Raw genomic sequence first — 25,783 nt, 5'->3', positions numbered from 1 at the left:
ATAAAAGGTTTTTTATGATTGTTTCCTTTTCTATGTTTTTAGCTGTTCCCATTTTATCCACAAGCTGCCTTGAGTCCCTGTCAGGGAAAAGGGGGGGGGGGAATAAAGAAATCAATAACAACAACTACATCTGATCTGAAGAAGTGTGCATGCACACGAAAGCTCAAACCAAAATAAAAACTTAGTTGGTCTTTAAGGTGCTACTGAAGGATTTTCTTTATTTTGTAACAACTACAGAGTTTGCCATTTCAATGCATACCCACTCTGCTTTTGTTCCGCACATGCAGGATATAATAATAATAATAATAATAATAATAATAATAATAATAATAATAATAATAATAATAATAATAATAATAATAATTACTAGTTTGCCCATGAATTGCAATGCATGTCAACTGCATCCTTGCCCCTTACAATGCAGGATTTTGCCGCCGCGCTTGGGATCCGGAAATGCCGCGCACGATCGCTTCGGCCATTTAACCTCGCCTCTTTCCCTTTCTTCTCCCGCTTTTCCCCCCGCGGGCGCTGTCTCCGCTAGCGGCCGGCAGGGGTCGCCCTCCTCCTCCCTTGTCCCTCCCCGCTCCCCCGCCCGCCCATTGGCTCCTTCGCGGCGAGCTCCTTCCACCGCCGCCCGCACGGGGGCGCTGTCTCACTCCCTGACCGGCAGCGCTCAGGAGGCGCGGCTTCCGGCCTCTCCTCCTGCTCCTCCTCCTGCTCCTCGGCGCCTCTCGCAGCAGCAGCAGCAGCGGCGGCCGCTAGTCGGGCCTGGGATGCCAAGATGGCGTCGGCGGCGTCGGTGTCGGTCTTCCCCGGCGTGCGGCTCCTGACCATCGGCGACGCCAACGGCGAGATCCAGCGGCACCAGGAGCAGCAGGCGCTCCGCCTCGAGGCCCGCACCGGGCCCGACGCTGCCTGCCTCGCCCTCTATAGCCGTGAGTGGAGGCCCGCGGGGGCGAGAGACGGGGCAGGTGGCCGGGCGGGCGGGCGGGGGGAAGGGGCCTGCTCGGGCTGAGGGACGGGTGAATGAATGGAGGGATGGATGGATGGCTGGGGCGAGAAAGGGCCCGCGCCGGTGCCTCTGAGCATGTGGAGAGTGCCGCACCTCCGCCACGCTTCCAGTGACGGGGGCCGGCACTTCGGTCCCCCCGGAATGGCGCCGCCTCACTCTTCCTCCAGCTCTCCCCGTAGCAAGGAGGAAGAGGGTCAGCGAAGAAGTGCCTCAGGAACGGGGTTTGGATGAAAGGCCGACATTGGGATCCTGCCGCCCGAGGCAGTCGCCTTGCCTCGTGGGTGAGCCGGCCCTGCATCCCAGGGATAGTTTGCATGTTTTGTGCCACGATGGGCATCTGCTGAGGTGCAGGGCAGTGCTTTTTACCCCTAAACATTTTGTGAATCTTTGTACTTTTGTCCATTATTATATTAATTTATCACGATTTGAACTACAAAATGGTGATTTTCTTGAGTCAAAATGAGAGTACCCCTAAACATTTTTTTAGGGGAAAAAAGCGCTGGTGCTGGGCCAGGTAGACAGGTTTGAATTGTCCCGATACATCAGGGGTTATCCTTACGTTCTTAAGATGGGGCAGGCAGGCATCGTCCTTTGAAGGAATGGGCCAGGGTGACCGCTCATTATTCTCACCATCAATTGCATTTGTATCCCGCCTTTCCTTCAGAGAGCTCAAGACAGAGTACAGAAATTCTGCTCCTCCACATTTTACGCGCGCAATGACCCTGCAAGGTGGATTGTTGGGTTGAGAGGCAGTGGCTGGCCCAAGGTCACCCATTGAATTTTGTGGCCGAGTCCGGACCCTGGTCTCGCTTTCCAGGAATAGAGACTGGGAGTGGTAATCTTTACTCCTCCTTTGCAAGCAGGTGGGGTGGGAGGCTATCCCATGCCTATCCAGATTCCTGCCTGTTCCGTGCTGAGTGGCTGTCTGTGCTTCTTGCTCTTAAACACAAACTGACAGGTTTCTTGGAATACAGTACTTCACCTGCTGGATGAAGTGTTGCCTTGAAAGGCTTTCATAGTCTTATGTAAAACTTGCAGGGAGGTTAGTTGGTTCTTTAAAAAGAGTTGCAGATGTCTGTCTAGCCATCTGAAGTACCTTAACTAAACTAGTAGAAGTTGATTCCCCCCTTCCCCAAGCCATCCCTCAAATTATCATATCAATAATTGATTTCAAAAGAGTTGGGGGCACATAGTGGTTAAAGCTGCATGTGAAATATTTACTGTATTGTGATTCTAGAAGACAAAAAAGTAAATGGGTTGAAAGGCCAGGTAAGTAAAGATTTTAAAAGCGCTTTTTTTTTGGTCAATACATGAGATTAAAACTGGAACAGGGCCTTTTAAAATTCAGCTCCTGTGGAGAAGATCCTTAAGTTTGTTTCTGGCCTGGAAGCCAAACAGGTCCAAAATCTGACAGTTTTTATTTTTAACTGGGTTAAGAGGTTGTTTTGAATATCAGAAGAAAGTACCGTACTGTCAAGTCAGTCATCAAACTATAGAAGCATATGTAATGGGCTTCATTTGTCCTAGGTACAAATGGCATTTTAAGAGTGTTTTCATATACTGCTGGAATGGCTACTTGGAAGGATTCGCACCATTGTAATAACAATACTTAGTGACTGTATAGTACAGTACTTTAAAGTTTCTGTTCATTATCTCAGTAATCCAGTTCAGTAAAATAGACCAGTTTTAAAATTGCAGGTTGAGGCTGGGGTTGTCAAAGGTTGCCTAATGAGGTTATGTCTGCATAAGATCTGAATTGGATCTTCCTTAGTTCGCAGCTCCCAGTTTAAGCTACTCTGCAACACCACTGGCAGATTCCACTGCAGTTGTGACATCCTGATGCTGTGCTTTGTGTATGTTTAGTTAGCGAGGTCCTTCAAAGGGACCTGCTAATGTGTGCAGGATTGAAGTCCCAGGTTCCCAAGTAACAATGCAATGCTGAACCAGGTCTACTCAGAAGTAAGTACTATTCAATTCAATGGGGCTTCTAGGCAAGTGGGGTTAAGATTGCAGCCCAAGTCAGTCATACATAGCAGAGTAGTGCAAGTGGCTTTTAGCTTCTGGGACAGAAACACTTCTATCAAGTGTATCATTCTCTCTTTTTTTATCAGTAATTTTTATTATTTTCTCTTACATCAACTTAAACATAAACAAATAGAACACATAAACCATATTCACAAATCCCCAGGTTACAAATACAAGATAGGCAGTCCAATAAGTCCGTTCTGCCGAACTTGACTTCCCCTGTGCATTCGTTTTGGTTTTGTTCATTAAAATCTGATTAATGGGCTTTTTTCCCCTTCCATACAATATCTTTATATACAATCATTTCTTCTATGCATACATTATTTTTACAGTAGTAGGTGTTACATCATTCCTGTCAGTGTTTTTACCATTTTACAGTGCCTTTTGAGATATTCCAGAAATTTACTCCAATCCTTGTAAGTCATCAAGTGTATCATTCTCTGAATGATTGGTGGAAAGGATTCCTAGCATTAGGAAGAAAATGGGAAAGTGCAATGAAACTGGAGTATGTGGTTCAAGAGGGGACCAAATTGTTACCATGGAAGTTATCCAAAGATGTCATTCTAAAGGCTTTTAATGTGCTTGCATCAATGAAGGAAGGAGCAGGCTGCAGCCAATAGGTGTGCATATGTGACAACAGAATCAGCCTTGAAATTATTGGGCACGCTAGTAAAGTGTTCTGCATTTAGACCTGCAGAGAACATAGCCACTTACTAGGTTTAGCCAATAAGTGCCTCACAGAGTGGACGGTGTGTGCTGTTAGCTGTCATTCTTGCTTGATGATGATGCCTCTTCTGGAGACAACTGCAGGGAGACTTGAAAGACTTGAAGCTGTGGAAAGAAGCCACTGACTTTATTAGAATGAAAGCACCGCAATCCCGTGTGTTGCAACACAGTGCATCATGACTCCTCAGTAGGGTGACTACAACTCAGTGCTGGACTTGACAGGTTCAGAATATTTCATATAAAAAGGTAAAGGGGCCCCTGACCATCAGGTCCAGTCGTGTCCGACTCTGGGGTTGCGGCGCTCATCTCGCTCTATAGGCCGAGGGAGCCAGCGTTTGTCCGCAGACAGCTTCCGGGTCATGTGACCAGCATGACAAAGCTGCTTCTGGCGAACCAGAGCAGCGCACGGAAACGCAGTTTACCTTCCCGCCAGAGCGGTCCCTATTTATCTACTTGCACTTTTTTGATGTGCTTTCGAAGTGCTAGGTGGGCAGGAGCTGGGACCGAGCAACAGGAGCTCACCCCATTGCAGGGATTCGAACCGCCGACCTTCTGATCAGCAAGCCCTAGACCAGGGGTCCCCAGACTTACCGGTGTTCGGGCCGGTTCCCACCGCGCCGATCGCGTGGCGGGCCGGAGGACGGGGGAGCGCGCGCCTGTGTGGGCCGGCGGGCGGGGTAGTGCGCGCCTGTGCGCATGCGCACGGGCGCTTACTGGCGCAGCGGCGCGCTTCCAGGGTGGAAAAAGCGCCGAAAATCCGTTGTGCGCATGCGTATGGGCCTCCCCCGACCCGGAAGTGCACCAGAAATGACCTCTTCCGGGTCGGGAGAGGCCCATACGCATGCGCACAAAGGATTTTCGGCGCTTTTTTCCCGACCCGGAAGAGTGCTGCCGCGCTGTGCGCCGTAAGAGCGAGCGGCGGCGGCGGGCGGCAGGTGTCGTCGCGGGCCGGATTGGCAGGCCAATTGGGCCGCATCCGGCCCCCGGGCCGTAGTTTGGGGACCCCTGCCCTAGACTCTGTGGTTTAACCCACAGCACCACCTGGGTCCCTCATGCATCATGACTCCTCAGTAGGGTGACTACAACTCAGTGCTCGACTTGACAGGTTCAGAATATTTCATATACATGATCTCTAATCCTTTCTAGCTTGCATACCAAGTGAGCTCTTGTGTTGGGGGCCTGCAGTAGCAGGGTCAGGGGATACAACTGCAGTAGAACTGACCACTCTGTTGCCCAACAGGCACTTTGTTCAGGCTTAGTTGGCCTGATTAATGATGTGGAAATTTTGGTAAACTTCAACATACATGATGACTCTTTAGTGCTGGCTTAGGAGTTTATGGCCTCCATGACAATTGACCTGTTAACTGGTTGAAATTGAAACAAAAGCCCCCATGAAGACATACTTCTCTTGTGTTGCAGGGAACAGCAAAAAACACCAAGCTAATGTACGAGAACTGTCTCAGGGGAAGGTTGTGGGACTCAAGAGTGCAAATGCTGCCAAGTGAATAGGTTTTTGTCTTTCAAAAAGGCCTGGTTTCTTTTTTGCTTGACTCTGGAAGACTCATTGCAAGGTTGTCCAGGGGAATGGGGCCTACAAGACCCAACAATGGGTAGGCATTTTTCTAGTGCTTTTATTTTTCTGCAGAAAAATGACTGCTTCATAAGTTCATTAGTAACAATGAATGAATGCAATTGCAAATACAATATTAGGCAAGCATGGCAGTTTCAGTTTTTAGATTTATTTACTAAATGCAAGTAAAATAAATTGCAATAAATAGGCTGCTCTCTTTTGCAATAAAACTTTCTTTTGCAACTTACCCAAATTGCCATAGGGAAGTTACCCTAAATTGAATAGGGTCCCCCCCCATTAAAAACGTAACACCACTGATAAAACTAATCAGCTAAACACACAAAATTGCTTTTTCAGTAGATTACTCTCACCATCTTGAAGGAATTGTATAATTTTGACAAATCCAGTGTAGTGGTTGAGAATCTATAACTTCCCTTAGGTGTTCATCAGCTTTGCAGAATTGTTGCTAGTTTAGGTTAAATATGAGGAAAATATTTTGACACCTGCTTTCATGCACTAGTGTAACAAACTCATTGGTAGATGTGAATTTGCAGAGCAATTGTTTGTTGCTTTTGTTTAAAACATTTGAGAACTCAACATGGGTCCTCCTTAATCCTCTCTTTAGGCTACACATAGTCAGGTCTTTCCAGCTATCTTCTGAAACCCTTTCAGCTTTTCAAAATTCAGTTTGAAGGGAATCTAAAACTCCAGAGAAGGTTGTTGTTATCATTAATTAAATTTCTCTACTGGTTGGTATCTCTACTACCAGCACTGAGCAGTATGACAGCCATTTTAGAAGCAGCTGGCTCAAGGGGTTCAGCCTAAAACAGAAGTGATTTCTGCTACAGGAGGTGCTTTCTCTCGCAAGTGCCACTGTCTTGATCCCTGTTTTTGACCTCTTAACTAGGCATTTTTAGCGCCTACATTGTATTGGATATTGGACATGAGGCTCACAATACTTTACTTCAAATAACTCTTAGATTTGATGTTCTCTTCTAACAAGAGAGAGCACAAATAAATAAGATAATGTGCTATACTCTAGTGCTTGGTTTTAGTATGCTGAAACACTGCAATGTGCAACCTCCATTACCAGTATTTTCTTTTTATTAATATAGCTCTACTGATTTTTTTCTGTGAAGTATGCAAACAAATGCAAAATAAACAGCAAGTCATTTTGCATTAACCAAAACAAACACGAGCTTGGTGTCCACCAGCAAATTCTGGTATCACATAAAAAAGAAGAGAGTTTGATATTATCCCTCCAGACCCATTACCAGCATTCTTGAAATTATACCTTGTATACTTTCCCCATCTCACCTCTTGTAGAAGTTAATTGCTAGCTGACATTTAGACACACCTTGCAAACTGGACTCTTGGTAACTTAATGAATAGATACAAGTTATTTCTTTTCCTCAACAAGAAGATCTCCAGAATGGCTGCAGTCAAATATTTAAAAAACACACACATTAAAATATGTAAAAGAATAAAAGATGACAAAAATCTGAATTATATAAACAACTCAAGAATACATAAAAACTGGAAAGAGCATGGAATATAAACCTTCGAACCATGTCACAAAAGTGAATTCTTTAAGCCTTGTTGCTGTTCCAGGTTACCAGGAGGCAAAACTTCACTTGTCAAGCAGCAGCTTTCAGAACATTCTTCTAGAGCAGTGGTTCCCATTTGGATTATGTGGACCTGTTGGGTCTGCAGACCACTAATTGGGAGCCACTCTTCTAGGGTAAGTGACCTGATGCTTGGGCCTGTAGTTTCTCAGGTTAAATCTTAATGTTAAAAGCAAAGAAAGACCTCGGTCCATAGTGTATTGGTTGGCATGTGGGCAAACTACTAACCCGAAGTCTTGAGAAAGGGATGCTATAGCTTGTTTGTCAAGCAACAGTTTTCGCTATGTTGTCGTCCTATGCTTTCTCTTGCGACTTTGATTTCAAGGGATGCTCAGCAGATAATTTGAAGGGAAATTGACAACTCTTTCTTTCCAGGTTTCTTTCTAAGCCCTAACAAGTTTCTTGTTTTCCTTCTACCACTTACTTTACTTTACTTTTTTCTAATTACCAAAAGGAAAAATACCAGGTGAACTATTGGATCTTCTTTAAACAGTATTTCCTACCAAATTATGGCTTCTATCCAAACTAATTCTGTAAAACAGGGATTCCCAATGTCTTCTCAGGGCCACTCTGCTGACGGTAGTTCAGGGACTAGAAGTATATTTTTATACACAAACTGATCCCCTTACAGATGCCCTAAGCACAAACATAACACGTTGGCATAACCTAGTAGAAAGGACTTGACAGGGATTGGGCACCTACGACCCATCACAGCCATGACAACTGCATGCAAAATCTGAAAGAGATGTCACTGTCCTGACAGCCACCCAAAATATGTAAACAGAGGCTCTTACTTGTAAGTAAGTGACCCTTATTCAGGCAAGTAACAGGGCTCGTGATCATAGTGAAGTGTGGGGCACCTCTCATACCTTGAAAACATTTCCCTTATGAGTGAAAATACTGGGTCAACTTCTTACAATACCTTGATTAAAATATGGTAAAGCCAGCCCAGGACCTGATAAAATTGCTTTGGAATCTCAGTCCGGTCAGCCATATTTCCTTGTTTGTTTGGGGTTGAATGAAAGTGACAGCTGATTGATTTGACACTTCCTTTCTGGTTGGATGGGGCAAAGTTAGGAATGTGAGAGCTGGCTAGAGGTCCATTTACCATGTTCCTGGTAGTTTCAGAAAAGAAAGGAATGGTGTTTAGTAGCTCGATCTGATCACTGGAAAGTTTCTTCTAATGCCTGTCAGTTATCAGGCAAAGTTTCCAGTTGCTAACAAAATACGTTATGGCTGTATGCAGATGATAATCCTGCTTCACTATTTAAGCTAAGTGCTACTTGGAAATCCAGCAGCACTCAGATCCTTAGTATCCATTGATTATATATAGCTGAGGGAGCGTTTGTATAATTAAGGTGTGACCCTATTTTTAACATTCTGTTAGCTGAGTTTTCTATTAGTGAATACTAAGCTATTTAAAGTTCACAGAAATCAGATAAAATTGATATTTTTTCATTCACCTACCGGTACGAGAGTTTCAAAAAACGAAGGTACAGCCCTGAATTTCTCTTTCAGCAATATGGTAGTTGAATACCACAATATGGAGGTAAGATGATGAGAGCTTCACATATGATTGTCTTCAGACATGAACTGGAACTCAGATTTTTTCTTTTTCTTTTTTAGCTTTCTGATATATAGAGGGAGGGGGATTTCTGCCTTCATGATTTAAACATACATTTTCCACCTGATTTTTCTGAAATTTTGAACTTTTCTATCCACTTAAGAGATCCTCTATGTAAATTTCATACTGAGAAGACAGATTGTAGCAGATTTACAAGAAAAGTAAAGATAGTGAGTCCCCCGGTAGAAATTCAGCACAGCAGCAAGCAAGTGTAATAGAAACCCTGGCAGACATCCAGCAGGTACTACCTTCCAAATATGGAACTTGCCACATATGTAGCTAATGAACTTCAACTAGACAGGGACATAACGTTGCCTGATTGTTCCTTGTGAACATTATTGGTCTGGAGTTTAGCTCTAAATGACTGGGTAGTCATTAGACTAATGTGTGTTCCCCGCCCGTGCACTATTTAGTATTTAAGAAGTACAGTAAGGTTGGTAATTCTGTAGGAGCTATGACGCCTGGACAACTTAAATGTTTCTGCAGACTTTAGCTAAATTATGTTGTTTTTCACTGGGACTGTTTTAAGTAACGTTATATTACTTAACAGTATATAACAGGCCCTCTGTTGCCTAGCACAACTAAGGACTTAACCAGTTCTTCAGAGGAGAAGGGAATTTTCGGGACTGTATACCTCTTACACATTTGCATCGTAAGTAGCTGGGTTGTAGAACTTGTGTATGTGTCGCTGTAGCATACAAAGTTGGAAATGCAGAACTGGAAAAGCTAGAGAGCTAGTGTAGAGTGGTAGTGTCCAGACTGGACTGTAAAGATGGGAGACCTTGTGCAAATCTTGTTTCCGTCATGGGTTGCAAGGTAAAACATGTGAAATCCTTTGAATCCTCCAAAGCATCATATAAATGCTAAGTATTGGTGAGGATGCTGTTTCTGCTAAAAAGGAGGATATACGTGGATATTAGAGGGAAACAGAAAAGATTGGTGCCTGCTCTGAGCCCACAAGCTTGAATTATTATGTGTTTATATTTGTTAGCCAAGTAAATGGAGCAATAGCCAGAATCCAGCTCCGCCTGTAATGGTGGAGCCAAACCTGGGAAGAAATCAAGTACCTTATCCACTATTCAGTTATTGAATGAGATACAGATGTAATAGTTAAGGTACTTCATGTCATTTCATTTCACTTTGGTCCCAACTTGTGTGACCTACTACCTGGGCTCTGGATATTGCTTCCTTTACTTGGCTAACACATTAAACGCATATGTCTGAAGATGTTCAGACAGGCATCAGTCTTTTCTGTTTCCTTCTAGTTCCCAAGGTATCTCCTTTGAATTCAGTGCACCATACATTTGCTTCGCTATTCCTCTTGAAAGATAATGACTTGGCGTAGTAGAAAATTGAAGCTGAATCTCTTTGATCCATATACAACATAGATCCACTACACTACGCTGTCAGGTGGAGTAATCACTGCATAACTGCTATCAGTAAGGGAATTTTTGTTGTTGTGATACATTCATAGTTAGAATCCCTGTTATAATTGAATTCTACCCATTTAACTCATTGTAGTGGTCTCAGGGTCTATAAGCAAGAGTGAAAGCAATATGGTTGGCCGTAAAAAAACAACTGGTCATTTGATCAAGTATTTTTTTTACGTCTTTAGGTATTGCAATTAATTATTTTAGTAGAATTGTATTACTACAAAACCCAAGTTAAGTTGTGACCGAAATCCAGTGGAGAAATAGGTAAAGGTAAAGGGACCCCTGACCATTAGGTCCAGTCGTGACTGATTCTGGGGTTGCGCACTCAACTCGCATTATTGGCCGAGGGAGCCGGCGTATAGCTTCCAGGTCATGTGGCCAGCATGACAAAGCCATTTCTGGCGAACCAGAGCAGCACATGGAAACGCCGTTTACCTTCCCGCTGTAGCGGTTCCTATTTATCTACTTGCATTTTGATGTGCTTTCAAACTGCTAGGTTGGCCCTCTCTGTACATCTAGCATAAACACACTGCAAGTGTTTTAAGTAAAAATGAAACATTATGTAAAAAGCACTAGGGTAGTGTTGTGTGCACTAACATACCCTTTCTCCTTAGCTAGTACGCTTTGTACCTTTACAGCAAGATCCACAAAGAGCCTTGTGGCACCTAAAAGGGCTACTGGTTGTTGTTGTTGTTGTTGTTGTTGTTGTTGTTGTTGTTGTTGTTGTTGTTGTTGTTGTTGTCTAGTCATGTCCGACTCTTTGTGACCCCATGGACCAGAGCATGCCAGGCACTCCTGTCTTCCACTTTTGGTCAGTTTGGTCAGACTCATGTTGGTAGCTTTGAGAACACTGTCCAACCATCTTCTTGTGCCCTCCATCTTTCCAACATCAGGGTCTTTTCCAGGGAGTCTTCTCTTCTCATGAGGTGGCCAAAGTATTGGAGCCTCAGCTTCAGGAACTTCCTTCCAGTGAGCACTCAGGTCTGATTTCCTTAAGAATGGATACTGGTAGGTTTGATCTTATTGCAGTCCATGGGACTCTCAAGAGTCTTCTCCAGCACCGTAATTCAAAAGCATCAATTCTTCAGTGACCAGCCTTCTTCATGGTCCAGCTCTCACTTCCATACATCACTACTGGGAAAACCATAGCTTTAACTATACAGTGGTGCCTCGCTAGACGAAATTAATTCGTTCCACGGGTCTTTTCTTACAGCGAAAAATTCGTCTAGCGAATCCCATAGGAACGCATTGATATTTTTTTGAATTTTTTTTTTGCCCATAGGAACGCATTAATTGAATTTCAATGCATTCCTATGGGAAACCGCGATTCGCTAGACGAATTTTTCGTAAAACGCATTCGTCTAGCGAGGTAACCTCCGCTCGAAAAATCCTTTCGTTAAGCGGAAATTTCGTTAAGCAGGGCATTCGATAAGCGAGGCACCACTGTACGGACCTTTGTTGGCAAGGTGATGTCTCTGCTTTTTAAGATGCTGTCTAGGTTTGTCATCGCTTTTCTCCCAAGAAGCAGGCGTCTTTTAATATCGTAACTGCTGTTACCATCTGCTTTTTTGTGGACTAAAATTCCTTGGTGTTTCTCAAACTGTGGGTCGTACAAAAAGGAGCCCCCCCCTTCCCAGGACAAGTAGCCACCTTAAGAGACATGCTTACTTTCTTGCTTGCTCCATATATGCCCTACTTAAATCAGATTCAGAACATGATTACAGATTGCGTTTGAACTAAGTACAACCATGTTGGTTCTCCAGTGACATCCACACATTCCTGGTTGCTGGGATTGGCGTAGTGGTTTGTGACTCACCTAGCTACTAATCTTTATTTAGGGAAAGGATAATTGGGATGTAACAGAGTGGGTGAGGATCAGCCTTTGGTTTCATGGACTGTTCTGCTTGCAACTCTCTGGATTGCTTGGGAAAATGTTGCCTGAGCCATACCACAATATAAGGTGTCTGAGGCATACCACTACCAATGTAAGACAAGTTGAAATCATTTTATTTCGTTTCACAGCAGTCATGGAGATGAGCCTAAATGTTGGGAAATGTAAAATCTAAATTGGCCATATTTGGATTGCTTATCCTTATTCCAGATGCTTCTCCTGTTTTGTGAACAATCATCACATAGTAACATAAACAGTCTTTGATTTTTCCTCTTCTGTATTTAAGCCTGGCACTTGCTGGAAATACACTGAGAAAGTACCTAAGGAAGAATGTGTTCCAATACAGCAACTTTGCAGTACTAGCAGTGGAGCTTAGCGTAGATAAAATATTGGGAGGTGGGTGAGACACAAGCTGCACCCTTGGAATAAGCCTGCTATTGGAAGAAAGCTGGACTCTGGAGTGGAAGCAAGGCAAGCGTCTCATCTCATGAATCCAGCTCTGATGTGACAAGCTCTGGCGGCCTTTTTGAATTCACCAAGCATTCAGCCCTTTTGTGCTCAGTGTATGGAAGCCCAGAGCACATCTGCTGTGCCCCTTTTATCACTCACAAAGAACTTGGAGGCCCAGCTTGACAGCTTAATTAATGTGCATGAGAGACATTTACATTGAATAGCTTTCAAAAGCAGAATCTTGAAAAGGCAGGGCTCTCTTCTAGGATCTGAATTGTGTTCTTTGCAAGGCACACAACTGCTCTGGGATTTTTTATCCCCTCCCTGTCTTGGACTAACCCTTGCCTTTCCAGTCGATTTCAGTCTGTGGCATTGTTCATATCCTATCCTGGCTGCTTGTGTCTTCAGGAGACCAAGCCTCATTGTGTTAATTTTACTACATTGTGCAGTAAAATGACTCCAACTGAGCTCATGGCCTTGTCTCTGACCTGTCATTGAATTGCCAGCTCTTGGTGTTGCAGGGAGATTGCTTGGTGGAACTCTTGATTTGTTCCCTCTTCATCTCCATCCTGTCCTCTCGATTTTTGTCGCAGCGCAACATGCCATAATCTGTCCAGGGGGATGAGCAGAGCTTTAGAATAAAAAGCAAACAAACAAAAGGGGGAAAAACTCAAAATTGTCAGGTCTCTCTCAGAACTCTTAGTATAAAAATTGCACAATGTATTTACACTTCAATTTGCACTGGTTGTTGCATTCATTTATTATACAGGAGCGAAGAGGGCAGTTTGATGCTCGGGATAAACTAAAATAAATTACAAGAGTGCCCACTGGAGTTACTAGAAGGATGCTGTGTTTGTATTCTGTGCCATTCTGTGCTTGTATTCTGAATGCTTACCTAGTGAATGCTTGCCTGTGGGGCAATCTGAGGTTGTGACTGTGAATGTGTGTGGTGCCCACAGCCTGGTGCTCCTTTCCAGTGGAGGAAATGAATGTTCATTTCCAGGAAGCACTCTTTTTTTTACTATAGGAATGACTGAGATTGATGTAGTCCCAGGGTTATATTATTTAGAAACCCCAGCAATTGTTCTTTAAGGAAAGTGTAGCTGTGTTTGATCTTGCCACTTGAGTAACCACTTCTATTCAACCTCATATTAAAAGGAGAGAGCCTTCTTTTCTAAACCACTCAGGGTAGGATTCTGGGCCTTCTATGGTATAGTATTTTGAGCTTTTGAATTCTAGATGAGCCTTGAAATATTAGAATGGAATTTGGTACATTGCTCAAGGCCCAGTTTAAAAGAACGAACCCATCCTGATCCCTGCACCCATTTCCCTGTCGGGTGGGGGGATGGAGTGCATGCTGAAAAGATGCGAGACAGAAAGCAGCGTGCTGTCTTTTGATGACTCAAGCATGCCCCTTTTTATTCTGGAGTGTTCTGAACACTATTGAGCATTTGGAATATGAACCCTAGTTTAACCCAGCACCTGTCTTCAAAAGGAAGGGAATGCAAGATGCATTGCATCATGATATGTTTCAATGTATATTTAGGTAAAGGTAAAGGTACCCGTGACCGTTGGGTCCATTCACAGACGACTCTGGGGTTGCGGCGCTCATCTCACTTTACTGGCCAAGGGAGCCGGCATACAGCTTCCAAGTCATGTGGCCAGCATGACTAAGCCGCTTCTGGCGAACCAGAGCAGCGCATGGAAACGCCGTTTACCTTCCCACTGGAGCAGTACCTATTTATCTACTTGCACTGGCACTGGCATGCTTTCAAACTGCTAGGTGGGCAGGAGCTGAGACCGATCAAACGGGAGCTCACCCCGTCACGGGGATTTGAACCGCCGACCTTCTGATTGGCAAGCCCTAGGCTCAGTGGTTTAGACCACAGCGCCACCTGCGTCCCCTAACATATATTTAGACCCTGTCAAGTAAACTTTCCAGGTCATGGGAAAATGTTGTTCTTTCTAGTAACTACCAGCCCTTGTTTCTGGGAAATTCTGATAGTTTTCAAGTTTTATGTGTGAACAAAATAGAAATTTCACAGTTGCACACCTAAATTGGCAATGATTCAGTAGGGTAAAAAGGCATGTAGGCCTTTACTACTGGCTTTCAATTGCATTCCAGGCTTGTGTTATATGACACTGCTGAGCTATTGCATTTATTCTCACTGATTCCTGAACTATATTTATGAAATCTTAGTCAGATTTCTTTGAATACTGCATATAAGACAGCTTGCTCTGTCACAAGAGTGCTGTCATAAAAATAACAGGACATTTAGCTAAAACCAACACCAACATTTGCTGAATCAGTTGAGTTTTCTCTTCCTGCTTTGTTGTGAATTCAGTTGTGGTTCTGCAACATGCTTGGTGGTCATGGATGTAGCCTTCTGATAGTTACCAGGAACAGAGGTTCTCCATATGTTTTAAGGGTTTGGAGAGAGCCCTACTGGAGAAGGCACTCTGACATCAAAATAATTTCTTAGACACTCAGACATTATGATCCACAGCAGATGCAAACACTGATGAATAGATGCTGCAAGACAGAGGTGAGCCCTCTTCCTTTCCCCCCTTTCCTTTTGACAAGCCATCCTGGCTCAAAAGATGCTCAGGGCTGCTTTTCCTCAGGCCATGATTAAGTGGACTAGTGTCTGAATAGAGTATTGCAAAAACTGTTCAACTTAAACTCTTGACAGAATAAATTACTCTGCTTGTTAACCTTTGCTAGCATGCGATTAACTTGTTCAACCCACAGTGCACCCTGAATGGATTGTTAAGATGCTTACGGTAGGAAGAGTTTAGATAGATTAACTTGGAATCTACAGTGGGTTATTTATTTTATCTTGTTTATATAAGATTAATTAGTATTAGGGGCTAGGCACTGTTCTCCAAAATTTCTCATAGCTGATGCATATCTTTTTCCTGAATTAATATTGAGAACACATTTTACAGCCTCAACAGTTTACCTTTAAGAGTGCAAGAGTAAGAACTACCTACTTTTAGAGGATCCCACTGTGATGTTGCTCTATAAGGTATATACCGGTAGCCATTGAAACCATTGTGCTAAACATATGTGAAAAAGCAAATCATGAATATAGGTAGTTAGGACAGACAACGTATACTTTTGCGAACATCCTTATACATTATCATTTGAAAACTAAATGTGACAAATACCTTAAACTTTCAGTTTCCATTCAATGGCTGAAACAGCTTTCACAAATATCTAACTAGCTGCCTAACTGGCACCTTAAGGAGGGCTGAATATGAGAGAAGATTGCTGACAAACTACAGCTTGAGAATTGAGCAATACATCTGCCAGGGAGATAATATAATTTACCATGTGGGAAAAGTTTCTCATGAATGGACAAGAATAAGAGATTAAAAAAAAATAGGTTGGAGGAATTCCCTCAGTGTAGCATATATGCAAAACAAAGAAAACGGAATAAAGCAATTGCAAACTTTGCACATGCTAGGCACTGAGTGCATGAAAGGTAAATGAAGCAAAAGCCTGTCACTGGTTAGGGTTCAGTTTCCCTATAATCCAAACCAAAAAAACCTTGACTGCATATGAACTTCCTTCAAAATGACCCACCAAAGGGGACTGTGGGGCAATAACTAATAGAAAGATGGTTGATGTGAACTAGCAGATGCCTACTCACCTTACTGAATATCTGTAGGGAATGGCTACAGGTAGTGAGGCATTTCTTTGCTGTAATGAAGATTAGGAAGTTCCTGAAATTCAGGTTCTTGCTTCTGCAGAAGTCCCTGTTCTGCTGAAGTCACAAATCTGCTCCAGAGGGCTAGAGGAAACCCCACAACAGATTTAGGGTGTGTGTGGTGGAGGGTGGGGAGAGAGTTCAGTTACACAAGTGTAAATCCTTGTGCTGCTCGAATGAGATATTTGGATATTTGCCCTTGTGTCCCATCTTTTAGGAGACAATGTTTTCAGCATTTGATAGAGTCACTGATTCTATTTTCTTCTTTCCTTCCTTCCTTTCTCTCCACAGAAGATGACGTTTGCGTGTTCAAGTGTTCTGTGTCGAAGGAGACGGAATGCAGTCGAGTGGGCAAGCAGTCTTTCATTATTACACTGGGGTGTAATAGTGTCCTTATACAGTTCGCAACGCCAAGTGGTATGTACCACCAGATTTGTGTTTGATTTACGTACATCTGCTGCTCAAGGGGCTGTGAAACTCCAGATTGCTTCCTTAAAAAACAACTTCAGAAGAAAATAACCTTGCTGGTTTCAAGATAGCACCAGATACATTTTATATGGGTAGCCTTCTGACTTGCAATGGGTGATACGTAGTCTCTGACATGCTCGTTGCTGAGGCTGTGAAGCTGTATGCAGTCAGAGGGTTAGATACTGCGTTAATAGCCCACATGGGTTCAACACAGCATATGAGACGATTGCCCCTCTCCTTTCGCTGCCATCCTAATCTCCATCCCCCAGGAAGTGTGTCGCCTGTCAGTTCTCCAAGTTCTGTGTTGGATCTGAACAGTGGACATTTGAATACTAAACAGGCTGTGTTTGACTTTTCTTTTAGACTTCTGCTCATTTTATAATATCTTGAAAAACTGTCGGGGCCACAACACTGAGCAGTCTGTGTTCAGTGAGCGTACAGAAGAGTCTTCTGCTGTGCAGTACTTTCAGGTAGGTGGGTGAGTTCAACAGCTGATGCTTTTTTCTGGTGTGTTTGTGGAGTCACCGTAAGTTCCTTGTGTTCATTTCCCAATGTATGTTTCTTGCAAACTGGAGATTTTTAAAGCTCCCTATTGGTAAATAAGGGGCTTCTGCTAATTGAGTGTGTATGCTTGTTTGGTAAAAAGGTAAAGGGTAAAGGGACCCCTGACCATTAGGTCCAGTCGTGACCAACTCTGGGGTTGCGCGCTCATCTCGCATTATTGGCCGAGGGAGCCGGCGTATAGCTTCCAGGTCATGTGGCTAGCATGACAAAGCTGCTTCTGGCGAACCAGAGCAGCACACGGAAACACCGTTTACCTTCCCGCTGTAGCGGTTCCTATTTATCTACTTGCATTTTGATGTGCTTCCGAACTGCTAGGTTGGCAGGAGCTGGGACCAAGCAACGGGAGCTCACCCCGTCACAGGGATTTGAACCGCTGACCTTCTGATCAGCAAGCCCTAGGCTCAGTGGTTTAACCCACAGTGCTACCTGTGTCCCATATGCTTGTTTGGTACTCACTCATTAACTTTTTCAGCTGTTGAGGTAGGGATTTGGGGAGGAGGCTTGGAAATCTGGGAAACAAAGCAAAAGTTGTATGTTAAGGGCTGAATGACAGGAAGATGAGCAGAACTTTGTCTACTGGAATCCTCCATAGATTCTCGGTGTGCTATAAAGCATTCAAAAGAACTGGCCAAATTGTGGGCACAGCTTTCTCCAAAATCATGAGGTCATGGGCCTTAATTGCAATTGTGCAGATTGCTGGATGCATGTTCTGGTCATTGTCAGAAACTGGGGCAGTGTAGTGTCAAGAGTAGTTCTGCAAACTAAAATTACCAGGGCTTGTACACAGGCAATATATGTGCATTTAATATTTCCAAGTGGCTTACACAGCACTGCCACATGGAGAGAGAGTGAGTGCAAGAAGTGAGTTCTTCTGGTGGCAATTACGCGTAAACTATGCTATCGTTTGGGATACTGAATGCCTATATCAAGTGAGGTGCTTCTTTCTTTGAGTTACATGTTTACCGGCTTTAGCAGAGGCTTTTTGTTTCCCTTTAGTTTTATGGATACTTATCTCAGCAGCAAAATATGATGCAGGATTATGTCAGAACAGGCACGTACCAGCGAGCAATCCTGCAGAACCACAGTGACTTTAAAGACAAGGTAAGGGGGTGGAGTCTATTGGCACTTTTTGAGTGCATCCTGTATTTGTGATGCAAGCAGTACAGGCTCCTCCTAATAATCCTGTGTTTGTAAAAGGCAAGACCAAATGTCTGCAAGTTTCACACCCAGGCTGCACTTCTTCTGTGTTCAAAATAAATGTTATCTATTTCGCATATTTGAAAAGTGGAAAACATCTGAGCATTTGAAAAGCAGATTATAACAATTAAATTTTAAAATAGATGTGGCCTCACACCCATGGCAAGGGTCCTGAACTGGATCCTAAGAAATTCTGTCTGTACACCTCTGCTGGGCATTGGAATTCCAGGGTCAGTGAAGAAATGTTGACTAGACCAGGTCAGGTCATAGAATGAAGTCTTATGCTTAAATGCTTCTAGGGCTGGTTTGTTCTCTAATATGAGGACACTGCCACTTAAAATCTGGGCACTGGAACTGCCTCCTTCAAAGATGGAAATATTCCACACTTTAGAATTTTGCAGTTGGTTTGGTTAGATTTTGTGTTACATTCTAACTTCCTGTTATACAAATATTTAATGCATTTACAAAGTCGTTTGGGGGGGAGGGAGAACTTGCTTATGCTTAGTGACTTGACTATATGTCTTGTCTATTCACTTTCCCCACCAGATTGTATTAGATGTTGGCTGTGGTTCTGGCATCCTGTCGTTTTTTGCAGCACAGGCTGGAGCAAGAAAAATCTATGCAGTGGAAGCCAGTACAATGGCTCAACATGCAGAGGTCAGTGATGTTTCAAGGCTTATGGAAAAGCCTCTGGGGATCCACCCATACTTAGGTCACAAATGCTGACATTTTGCAGCTGACAGGACAGTTTCCCTTCTCTTCCTTGTGCTGCTCTAGCCTTATGAAGAGAAAGTGGTGTTGATTTAGGCACTGAGAAGAAGCTAGGCTTCGGTGCAAGGGTGGAACTAATCTTTCCCCCCATACAATCAGTTTGCTTGTGTGCATTTTATATGACGATCTGGCTCAAGATTATCTCGAAGGTCAGGATGGGGAGAAGTCCAGAGGAAGGTTTTTGAGCACATGTATGAAATTAACTTTGGACCAGCCTAACCTACTTGACAATCTGGTTGTGAATATATTGTAGGGAACATCCCATGTTTATAGTACTGAGTCTTTGGGAGGCATTTCCAAATTTTCCACATTTCCAATTTTTCTCCACAACCACTTTGTGAAGGTGGGATTGTTATTTCTGACTTAGCATTGGAAGTGATGTCTTATTGGAACAGGGCTAAACCCAAATTAGGCTGATTCTGCACATGTCTAAAATCCTGGTCTAATAATAATAATAATAATATATTAATTATACCCCATCCATCTGGCTGGGTTTCCCCAGCCACTCTGGGTGGCTTCCAACAGAAAAATAAAACACAGTGATCTATTAACTCTAGTTCATTACTTCCCCTGTGCCATTTTTATCCTTGCTGCAAGTTTGCAGATGTTGCATTCTGTTCCAAGGAAGATACTCTGTATCCCTTTAAGCTGCTCAACAGAGTTATTTTGAACTATTTTAGCATTTAGGAATGCTATTGTATTTTGCACACATGGCAGGAACCTGCATCCCTTCTGATGCACTAGACCAGGGGTCCCCAAACTACGGCCCCCGGGCCGGATGCGGCCCAATCGGCCTTCCAATCCGGCCCGCGACGACCCCCGCCGCCCGCTGCCGCCGCCCGCTCTCACGGCGCGCGGCGCAGCGGCGATCTGAAAAATCGGCAAAAAATCGCCGAAAATCCTTTGTGCGCATGCGTACGGGCCTCTCCCGACCCGGAAGAGGTCATTTCTGGTGCACTTCCGGGTCGGGGGAGGCCCATACGCATGCGCACAAGCGATTTTCGCCGATTTTTTTTCTGCCCGTGTGCGTGTGCGCATGCGCACGGGCGAGCACTCCCCCGCCCTCCGGCCCGCTGCGCGCGCACTCCCCTGCAGTCCGGCCCACCGCGCGGTCGGCGCGGCGGGCACCGGCCCGCCGCTCCGTAAGTCTGGGGACCCCTGCACTAGACTGAAGGGATAGCTCAGTCAGTAGAGCATGAGGCTCTTAATCCCAGGGGATTGAAGCCCCACGTTGGGCAAAAGATTCCTGCATCGCAGGGGGTTGCACTAAATGACCCTCGGGGTCCCTTCCAACTCTACAGTTCTATGGTTCTACTTTTTGCTGTTATTTAAAGGAGAGAATGGCAAATTGTTCACATGCACATCCTTCAACTGAGGGCTGATTCAGACTTCCATTTGCTCCAGGCACAGGTGGCGCTTTAAAGCTCCATGTCTGAGCATTGGTGGGTTTTTGTTTTTTTGTCCTGGCACTTTCCCTGGGAAAGCCCACATTTTGCCTGAAACGAAAAACCCTATTGCCGTTTGCTCCGATTCAGCAGTAAAACATGGGTTTTCCCAGGGAAAGTACTGGGACAAAAGAGCACACGGTTGGATACAGAGCTTTAAATCCTGGACAAATGGAAGTGTGCATGAGCTCACAGATACTACATATGTATTTTGTATCGGGATATCTCTACCCAAGTTTATAACATATATATAAGATGCCAGGTGTCTGAAACTGGGGAATCCTATCATGGGGTCCCAAGTAGAAGAAGAGTTTGGATTTGATATTCTGAAGGAGTCTCAAAGCGGCTCACAATCTCCTTTCCCTTCCTCCCCCACAACAAACACCCTGTGAGGTGAGTGGGGCTGAGAGACTTCAAAGAAGTGCGACTAGCCCAAGGTCACCCAGCAGCTGCATGTGGAGGAGCGGAGACGCGAACCCGGTTCCCCAGATTATGAGTCTACCACTCTTAACCACTACACCACACTGGCTCTCCTGTACATGCTGTCAGTGCATTAAGTGCCCTGTACATGCTGTCAGTGTTTGAAACTCCCATTGTTCTAGGCGCATTTTGTGACAGGGAATTTCATTAGCGCGAGCAGTTTCTGAGCTCTGGTTGCAGTACCTTGCCTAAGATTTCAGAGTAAAACTGCAGAGTGGAAGAAAAGGAGGACCTTTTCCTGCCTCCCCACTTCCAGCTACTCCCTGAAGACTAGAGAAGAGACCCTCTTAAGAATATTGGTGGGTGGGCAGGGGAAGGGCTAGACCATATGAAAAGTGAACATAATATTTTAACTGCCGTTCATTCATTTTCAGCTTTGTATTCTTGTTATTAAAAAGTGTGCCCAGACATTCTGTTGCTGCACCCATAACCTAGGTTTAAGGTGCCATTTAGCTCCTAGCTTTTATATCTCAGTTTCTAACACTGCACACTGTGGCAGCTATCTGGAACTGCCAAAAGATTGTACTGCAGCTTCCGGTACCAGTCCAGCAGGGAGCAGATGACAAAAAAGAATCAACAAAGCAGCTGATTCTGGCCTGACATCTCAGTGTGAGGAATTCATTGCTTAAGTTCAAGATGAACTGTTTAGCCACATGCTGAACTTGTTTCCATGTCCTTGGTCCTGACAATGACATAAGCAGCAGCCCTGAGTATCTGCCTACCTGTCTGGGATAATATTGTTTTTGGTATACTGTTAGAGAAGCCCTTAAAAGCATCCACCCCTTTCTCACAACAGATATCTAAGGACCAAACAGGTGGGGGAATTTCTGTGAGTGATCGCTCTCTTTCTGTTTCCCTCCCATGATTTCCTCCTGAACAGGTTTTAGTAAAGAGTAATAACCTCACTGACCGGATCGTGGTCATTCCTGGGAAGGTAGAGGAGGTCTCACTTCCAGAACAGGTGGACATCATTATCTCTGAGCCAATGGGGTACATGCTTTTCAATGAACGTATGCTGGAGAGCTATCTGCATGCCAAGAAGTATTTAAAGCCCAGTGGTAAGTGACTTTTGCGCCCGTGGTGCAGTGATAGGGTATGGCTGGGCAGAAAGGCTTTTGTCAAGGCTTCTTCTGGCACACTAAGCCAAAATGGCATTGGGTTACTCAATAAGCAAGTGGTGCTTCATAATATTTTAATATGAAGGGAGTGCATTTTAATACGGAAATAATCTTGCAGGCTGCAGGAGGTGACCCTACTCTGTTTTGCTCAATGTGGCTCTCTGTCTGCCTTAGATGCTGGTGAAGGAAGAGTTGGGGATGACCTGGTTTCCTGTTCATGGTTTAAACAGGGGTTCACTCACCTTTTGATGCTAGTATAAAGTAGAGGTGGGCCAAAGAGTGAAGGATTAGGAAGCCATGCGAAGCTTCTGTATGCCAGTGTTTATAGCAGGGGCTAGGATCAAAAAGCCTTTGGTTTAAGAGAAAGCTGTTCCAAATCCACTCATGCAGCAGAGAGCATGAAAATTGGCGGGTTAAGGCACCTGCCTCAATTTCTGCGGTTTGTAAGCACTAAACATGTTTTGCCATCTTGCATGTGGTGCTCACTTACAGCATAGGCTTCATGCACTCAAGTCTTTTCTGTTAGTCTTTCAGGCCTGATTCTCTTGTTTTGAAGGCTGGGGCAGCAGTGAATCTGGCGTTAGTGGTGTTAAGTCAATAATTTAATAAGATACATACCGTAGTTGTTTAAGGGCAGGACAGAATTCTGCAAAATAAAATTTGCATGCAAAGCCTCAAATCCCTTAATTCTCACAACCGGTCCCTTGCAAAGCTTATCTTACAAAAACTTGATCCTTTGTTGTAATTTCTAAGCTTTTTAAAGTTCCGACAGCATAGTATGTATCCAGTCCTGTGCATTGCAGGGTGGAGGGATGTTGAAGCCCTACCCTTCCTGTAATGTACTGTGGATTGGCTTTAGTGGACTGCGGGGAGCAAAGCAAAGGTGCACATTGAGACCTGAAACTTCTCTACAGTGTGTGTGTATGGGAAGGAGTGTGTGCGTGTGGCGGGAGGGAGTTTCCCCCCAACCCCAATCCATCTTGAGGAAGAGGAATTTGGTTTGGATGGTGCCTAACGGCACACATCCACCAAGCCCAATTTCCTCCACTTTGCCCCACCAGACTAAAGGGAAGCAAGCGGCAGGCTCCACTATGCCGATGCAGCTCTTCCCTCTCCAAGCAGGCTTCAGTAGCACAACGGAGCGTTCACTAGGTAAGTCGCCCACAATTCTCTCTTCATTGAGTAAAATGGAAACGTTTTAACTTAGCAAGTTTCAATCTTCACAATGGATTTTTCGAAACCAACAAGGGGCGCCCCCTAGCAACGTAAACAACTTCCAAAAACAACATCTAAGTAGCCAGAAGCAAAGGGCCTTTGTTTCTGTATCCAAATTCCTAAGCTGCTCAAACTCACCCTTTTACATGTGTTTTTAACATTCAACTAACTTGTACACCTGAGCTAAAAAAAGAACACCCCCCCCCCAATAAGACATATCATAAATCAATCCTACAAGGAACTTGTGGGACCTACAAGATGGTGTTGCGGTGTATTACTCTTTCCTTTTTTGATCCTGAGGGCCATGTGGAATGGGGGACTGGAGCCAGTGATAAGTGGGGTTTGGATCCAATCTTCCCTAAAGCAGGCACAGCTTTCCCTTCTCTTGTGCGCTCTCTCTCTCACTTTTCCCTCCCCCTATTCTCAGAGCATCAGGGTGGGAGGAGGGAGGTTTCAACCTTTCCTTCCAGCATGTTGAGATCCCATTGTGTGAGCTCTTTGGCACCAGTCAACTGCTGGGAGTGAAGAGGGAGCCTCTGGGCTGCGGGCTGCATGGGTTTCCCATATGTGCCCTAGAGCAGTTGTTCCCAACTGGTGGTGCATGCCGTGTAACCCACCCAGGGATTCCGTGGTGCCATTCACAAAACAAAAACTACCATAGAGATAGGAAAATTTTCAAAAGCTTGGCTTTTGAAAAACAGGGGGATCCACAATTGGGAACCACTGCCCTACATCAAGTGTGGGCAGACTTCAGGTTTGACCGATCTACCTTGTGGGTTTTTTTTACTTGATTCCCAAAGTTTGTCCATTCGAGCTAGATACAAAAAAACATGCTGTTAGAATTGAACAACAAGATCCATCTGAGCACATTCAGATCCTGGGAATTTGTTTTCAGTATTATTATTATTATTATTATTATTATTATTATTATTATTATTATTATTAAAATTTCCATACCACCCTTCATCTGAGGATCACAGGGAGGCTTAGAATATAAAAACACAAAAATACATAACCTAGTAACAAACTAAAACAATGCCACCCCCCTCTCCAGTACATGAACTAAACAGACCTCTTGGTGATTTAGCACAAAAGTTACTCCAGTTTAGCGTTCTTCATTTTGGCCACTGGTAAGGTAAGACCTTATAGGCTCCCTTGGCCTATAGAGCGAGATGAGCGCGCAACCCCAGAGTTGTCCGCGACTGGACCTAACGGTCAGGGGTACCTTTACCTTTAATGTAAAACAACTGGGAGTCAGGAACGCTTGCTAATGTATTGCAAATCACCCAGTGATCTTCTGCCCACCCCTGCCCTCAAACGCTGCAGTTCAGGGTCCAGCCAGCCTGTAGTAGGAGCCTCCTAGTGTTGGTTCTCTATAGCACTATAGAGGGGTAAGGTTTATGGCTAGCTTCCTGTTCTAAACCTGAGCATCTGAGTTGTATTAGCTGGGGTGGCAGTGGCTCTGGAGAGAGTGAAAGGGAAATGGCTTTCTCCATTCCTTCCTTCTGAAATGTCCCCATATAGACAGGGAGAAGAAGAGTTCTATTCACTGCATAGCACCAATGGGTGCCCCCTGCTCCCAACGCTACCTCTGTCCAGTGAGCTTCAGCAGGCTAGTTTCCTCTCTCTTTCCTCTGCCTCCCATTTTCCTCCCTTTTTACTCAGTTGACATCCTAACATTCTGTGTTTCAGCTGTTTCCAATCCACCAGCCATTTTCTCACCTCTTCTGGTGGGCACCATAACTGCTCTCAGGCATAAGCTGCACATAGCTGCCAAGTTATCCCTTTTTTTAAGGGATTTTCCCTTATGCTGAATAGGCTTCCTCGCGAGATAAGGGAAAACTTGGCAGCTATGAAGCTGCATTGATAAGCACTCAGTCTGCCCCATTTCTAGTTCAAAATGGCAAAATCCAGGTTATTTACATAGTGGGGCAACAGCATGTCATGGTCCTTCCACCCTGCTCCCCAAAAAGCAAAAAAGACAGGAGTTCTTGTTGCTGTTCAGTGCAAATCTGGAAGTTCACTCTTCAGATAATGAGTTACTATTTTCTTACCTCTAAGCCATCAGTCCCAGAGGCACACAGGTGCTTGTTGTGCACTTTGACTTAAAAAAATATAATTATGTTTAATTTACAAATTAAGTTGCTCAGGTGTATTGTATCCACTGCCTTTTTCTTGGATGACCCCATTTTGCTTCCAGACTGATCTTCTGCACTCAACCAGCCAATTTTGCTACTAGAAGGAATTGCAACATTTTCATGCTTTATAATAGTAGGACAATTAAAAGTGGTCACGCCTTATAGAGACGCTCCCTCTATTGGTTCTGTAATTAGCAAGGCATCATTGCTGGTGTTCATCAGAAGCTTGGTAGAGGCCGAAGGATGATGCTGACAATGAAAGCATTCCCCATAAAAACAGTAGATCAAATAAAAACCAGTTTTAAAGAGGAGAAGCTA

General features: G+C 44.2%; 1 protein-coding gene across 2 annotated transcripts in view; it reads left to right on the top strand.

Annotated features, from left to right (window-relative positions):
• The first annotated feature begins 736 nt into the window (after positions 1-736).
• CARM1 (coactivator associated arginine methyltransferase 1) overlaps positions 737-25,783 on the top strand; it is a 42,685-nt gene continuing 17,638 nt past the window's right edge. For both annotated transcript variants that reach the window (XM_035141258.2, XM_035141259.2), the window contains exons 1-6: positions 737-935; positions 16,361-16,486; positions 16,901-17,007; positions 18,098-18,202; positions 18,845-18,955; positions 21,875-22,052. In XM_035141258.2, the coding sequence (XP_034997149.1) occupies positions 782-935; positions 16,361-16,486; positions 16,901-17,007; positions 18,098-18,202; positions 18,845-18,955; positions 21,875-22,052 (781 nt within the window). In that variant the 5' untranslated portion in view covers positions 737-781. The remainder of the gene's footprint in view (positions 936-16,360; positions 16,487-16,900; positions 17,008-18,097; positions 18,203-18,844; positions 18,956-21,874; positions 22,053-25,783) is intronic.

This window comes from Zootoca vivipara, chromosome 16 (genome assembly GCF_963506605.1).
Source record: "Zootoca vivipara chromosome 16, rZooViv1.1, whole genome shotgun sequence".
In the NCBI taxonomy this organism is placed as follows: domain Eukaryota; kingdom Metazoa; phylum Chordata; class Lepidosauria; order Squamata; family Lacertidae; genus Zootoca; species Zootoca vivipara.
Note: the sequence above shows the minus strand (reverse complement) of the source record. Positions and strands in the feature narration are given on the sequence as shown.